Here is a 5,267-nt window from a genome sequence, read left to right on the forward strand (position 1 = left end):
TGGTGGGGGCTGGATTACTACTAAACAGGGGCAGAGATTTTGACGAGAAAATCAACCCTGTGACATGGCATTGAAGGAAGGTTCAAAAGCAAAGCAGGCAGAGTCGTCGTCCTAGAAACGGAAACCGCGTCACCACTTCCTACTTTGATCCAAACAAGAAACCCTCTCTTCCTCAACTGCAGCAGCAGACTCCCTCCCTCCCTCCCTTCCTCCCTGCTGTTCCATTTCCATTCAAGTGACGCAGCGTTGTTTCTTTCAATGGCGGCGGCGTCTCTTCTTACTTTTCCTGTAACTAACAGTAGCATCTTATCGAATCTAATCTCCGAATTCCTAATTTTATCGAACCATAATCAACTCTTCTTCTTCTTCTTCTTTATCTTTGCTTTCTTTCTTTCTTTCTCTCTCTCTGTCTTTTTTCTCTGCAGAAGACTTCGTCGACGACCCAAAACCCATAACGACCCCTTACTTATTGACCCTTCTTTAACGAAATTGATTAATGGAGCTCGAAAAACGGGTGAAAATGGCAAGACCAATTTGTCCCTTTCTCTTCTTCTTGATATCTTGCCAGGTGCACTGACAAGTGGTGACGTGGATAAGACTGGGTCGGGGCATGAGGAGGAGAGAGACGGGTCGGTTGAGGATCTGCAGAGGGCGAAGAAGAAGAAGAAGAAGAAGGCGAAGAAGAAAAGATTGTTAGATTTGAAACGTGAAGAAAATGGTTTTGGCGGTGATTCAGAGAAAGAAAGGCAAGTTCCGGGCTCGCGTCCGGTCAAGCCAGAATTGGTATGTCTGTATCCTTTTACTTCTACGAGCAGTGCTACCCAGAGAAAGATCAAGCAGCAGTATGATCAGCTTGTCAAGTGCAATGAAAGCAATGCACTGACATTAGCTCAGGTTTTTCATTCTACCAATACTAAATGCATGCTAATTTCTAATGACATCTGTTTGGAGAATATGGGGTCCATTTTTTATGCCCCATTTCATTTTCTTGCAATGAGGAAAGGTGCTTACATAGACTACTGCTCAAGGAATTCTTTTCTTGCAGTGCTACGCTACTCATGCACTTTTGTATGTGATCAAATGATTAAAGAAAGCGAATTAATGCTAGAGTGTAGTGAGAAGAAATGTGCATAATTTGATTTTAATGTAGTTGGATTGTGATTAAGCCAGGGGGAAAAAAGATTTACCTCTGAAAGATTTTTGCCAGATTGCCACCATACTGCTTGTTGAAATTTTTGTCATGATCCGAAAATCATATAATAAGACATGAAAGACAAGCAGTGGTGATGCAAGCAGTAATATCACCTTTGTTTGACGTACTTAGGTTGCCAAGCTCTAAACATGAAGTCTTGATTTCTCACAACTTGTTCTGGGCCGCAACTAGTGAGTGAAACTTCTGCAAATGGGGTTGATTGGTGGCTTTATTCAATTACTAGCTTTTAAAGGACAGTTTCCTTTCTTTTAATGGTTATCTTGTATTTGTGACATAGCAAGCTCGGTCACTTTTCAATTTGGCCACCTACATTGAAATGTTTAAATTCTTTGAAAGGTGGTTTCTTCTTTCACAGTTTTGGACAATGCTATGTTCGTGTAGCCAGTCATTACTCATGCTAACAAACCACCTTCCGACTGCTTGCTGGGTAGGATATAGCAAACTATATTAGTTTGAGTAGTTAGTTAATTCACTGTCACTTGTAGGACATCTTTTCATGATTTGGGGTATGGATTAATCAGAAAACCTTTAAAAAGGAGTCTAGCAATTTGCTTGCCATCTTTATTCAGTTTCTATCTTTCCCTTTACAATCATTGAAATAAAATCTAAGCAATGATTTGAAGCAGAAATATTCTGAATTGAACTTGAGCTGGAAAACTATGATGTTAAAATGTAGATTAAAGATATGGATGAGAAGCTCAGAGGTTTAGAGTGAGGCACAAAGTGCAGGTGGGTTTGAAAGAAAGAGGTTTGGTTCATGGAACTTGGGAATAGAAGTATGGTCTTGAAGGATTTAGAATTGCAAACATGCCTCAACATCATTTTTCTTTCTTGCTTTCCGAAGTAGACATCATTTTTTAACATGCTTCATCAGATATTGGATTTATAGAGGAGGAGAGGGTTTTTTTTTTTCAAGGCTAAATCCTACTGGAGTTCGGAATTTAAGGATACATGTGAAAATGGGAAAGTGACAGGATTTTAACCTTCAAGAATATTGGTTAGGTATCAGGCATGATGGATCAATGAGTAGTTAGTTGCAAATGATTTCAATGCTCTGGCAAGTTATGCTCGTGGATGCATGTTCACTGAATGTTAGCAATGTACCCAAATAACCATTTGGAATAACCATTGTGGAAATGAAATCATGAAGGAAGTGAGCTGGTAGAACATTATTTACATTAAATTTGCTTCAAGTGGTTGTAAAAGTTTTGCTTCTTTGTTTTTGAATTTGAAAATTTGTTTTCTACAATAATGAAATAAATGAGGTTTAAATGCTGGTCTTTGGCTCGTGCATGCACTTCTGGGTGCAAGAAGGGACAACATCATAGAATTCTCTGGGACTGCAAATCTGGCGCACTTGATTGATCATATTCATTATTGATTAAATCATTTTTTACTCTTTATTATATGCATTTAAATTGGCTTATTAAGGCTATAAAAACATGTATTTTAGAATTGAGTGCGTGAACATTAGTCATACTCTTTGTGATTTGACAGTTCATGTTGTAATACAGGTTGGAGAATTTTCAAATTGCTTGATTGAGGCTAGAACTGAGTTGCAACACAAGTAAGCATGTTGACAAATTATTTTCAGGAAACCAAATGATTGGTCATGTTTGCTATTATTTGTTAGTGGTTTGTTTCCTGCTATTCTAGTCAGCTTCTTGTGGATTGACTATTATTCTCCCTCTCCAGTATGTTCACCTTTGTTAAGCATAGATGAACTTGCATTGCCATTTATTGCTAAATAATTCATGACGTATTCTCCCATGATGCTGGAATTGCTTCCAGCTATCCTTAATTGTGCCAAGAATTTTGTAATGGCATTCAACAATCTGTTTTCTTTTATTTCTCCTTAGGACCTGGCCAACTTTTGAAGTTTGTTTTAACTTATGGATTTTTTTCATAATTATTGATCCCATCACTTTTGATGATAGCCATCCCAATAGTCTTACCTTATCCCCCACGTGTCATTAAAGTATGTTTTCTTTCATTTTCTATTCCTGTTTCAGGTCGGAGGTCATCAAGCGTAAGTTCACGATAACAAAGGCTCTGCTGTTCAAGGCAGACAGGTCTTCAATTGATCGCCTTCGTCAACAGGTAAGCAATTGACTGATCAATCATATCTGTTCCCGTTAAACATGGATTGATGCTTTCTCTCAATGTCAGATTTACAAGCTAGAGCTAGAACAAAAAAGATTAGAGGAGGATACTTTTGTTTATAATTGGCTTCAGCAGCAGCTTAAACTCTCACCAGCATACAAGAAGGTACAAATGAAACCCTATTTATATGACTTCAAAAAAGCTCTCGGCTGCTTTTAACAAATCGATTTCTGAAGTGATGTGCTGCACTTAGAATTCTGATAGGTGTGAAATTTTCAAAAATTGTAGAGAAAGGAAGGAAATTGATGGAGCATGATTCTTTCTTAGTGCAATATTAGAAAGGAAGTTCTCATGCTTTTTCTCTGTTTTTGTTTTGTTTAAGATGCTTGAAATCAGTGCCTGTGTGGAGTTGAAGGCCAAGTCCGAAGAGGTGATCAAGACAAAAGATCATGAATTTGGTGATATTTCCTTTGAAGAGCTGTTAGCACAAGAAAAGAAGGATGCATTTTGGTTGGTTGCTAAACTCATCTCACAGTTTTTCTTTTATGTTGGTTTGACACTGCCCTATAACTAATTTTATTTAAATCATGCACAGGCAGAAAAATGGGAAATTGCGAACATACTCAAGCTGACAAAAATACTGGTCACAACTGTATTAATGGATTAACAATTTTTGGTATGTATATCAGTTAACCCAACTGTCACAGGAATATTTTTACTACCTGTGCTTCTGTGGGCTTCATTGCTGAAAAGACTTATGGATGTTGCTTTTGAATCTTTGTGCTAGGTTTTGCCACTGGAAGCTAGTTAATCCTTAATGTTTTAGTCTCAAGACTTGAAACTTTTGCAAAACTACTACAACGCATTCAAACATTGGCTGTAGTTTGCTCCCGCCTGCTAACTTGTTACATAGCATTTGATCATGGAATCGAAGCTAAGGTCGTGCTTGTCTTGAGGGCATGAAAGCCGATCATATATGTTTGAAACTCACCTTTGTAACTGAAATAGCAGTTGAAGGAAGCCAAGTCTTCCAGTAAGTTTTAGTCTGAATTCAAGTCTAACGTTTGTCCACCAAAGAATCAAAATATGGACCCTTTCAATCTGAAGGATATGGTGCATGGAATAAAATCCTTTTGTAATTTATTGGCAGTTAATGTATAGGATTAGTCATTACTTGTGTTAAACCCGCCCTCTGCTGTGGGATTGGTTTTATCTTTTCAATGAATAATTTGATAATAAATTTATAAATATGGTATTAGTTTTTATCATCTTTTTTACATTTTTCAACACTTCCTGATTCTTTTTTGTTAATAATATTGTGGGTAGGATTTGAAGTTAATTTCTAATGTAATGGTATGATGTTTAGGGTCGACAATGTAATGTCACAGCTGCTGTCAGGGACATGAATGTTAGTGTAACATCATAGCTGTTGGGGGACATGGATGTAACTGTTGGGTTCATGGATGTTAATGGACAACAGCCATGGTGGGAAAAAAACATGCAAAATTTTTGCTGCCCACATGAACTTGCTCATTACATCACCGATTGGAAAAATAGATCCACATGAACTTGTTGAAAAGTGGGAAAAAAAAAAATGTATCAGTTTGTGTACTTTTTTTATAAATACCATGCCTGAGAAAGGATGAGGCCGACAAATAAACTCTGAAAATATATATTAATGAGAATAAATATCTAAAAATTAGGAGGTGGGCATGCAAGCTCGATATGGAAAAAGTTGTAAATTCTTTGGGTGGACAAAAGTGCAAGCACAAAGTAAAGAGTTTTTACCGAATTTTATGTTGCAAGGCAAAGCCTGGATTGTTGCTCCATTAACAAACATCAAAACTGTAGCAGATTTGAAGCCTAAACTAAAAACAAACTAAGTGCAGTACATGAGAACTATCATGTCGTCTATTGTGTTGAGCAAGCAAAACTAGTTAACGGTGCATAC

The 5,267-nt window shown here is 37.3% G+C and overlaps 1 protein-coding gene across 1 annotated transcript; it reads left to right on the top strand.

Moving 5' to 3' along the window:
- Positions 1-4,581, top strand: LOC118030999 (uncharacterized). Its single transcript, XM_035035279.2, has 7 exons — positions 1-894; positions 2,728-2,780; positions 3,226-3,313; positions 3,383-3,481; positions 3,699-3,826; positions 3,912-3,992; positions 4,104-4,581. Exons 1-6 carry the CDS (start codon positions 259-261, stop codon positions 3,946-3,948), a joined length of 1,041 nt encoding a protein of 346 aa, XP_034891170.1. The 5' UTR covers positions 1-258; the 3' UTR covers positions 3,949-3,992; positions 4,104-4,581.
- The last annotated feature ends 686 nt before the right edge of the window (positions 4,582-5,267 follow it).

This window comes from Populus alba, chromosome 3, assembly GCF_005239225.2.
Source record: "Populus alba chromosome 3, ASM523922v2, whole genome shotgun sequence".
Lineage (NCBI taxonomy): Eukaryota > Viridiplantae > Streptophyta > Magnoliopsida > Malpighiales > Salicaceae > Populus > Populus alba.

What these genes read in the sequence shown, in the direction of transcription:
- LOC118030999 (XM_035035279.2), top strand. Translation starts at nt 259, where the DNA reads ATGGCGGCGGCGTCTCTTCTTACTTTTCCTGTAACTAACAGTAGCATC. An exon ending in AGAACTGAGTTGCAACACAA is followed by an intron (nt 2,781 to 3,225) that starts GTAAGCATGTTG and finishes TTCCTGTTTCAG; the next exon opens with GTCGGAGGTCATCAAGCGTA. An exon ending in GAAAAGAAGGATGCATTTTG is followed by an intron (nt 3,827 to 3,911) that starts GTTGGTTGCTAA and finishes AATCATGCACAG; the next exon opens with GCAGAAAAATGGGAAATTGC.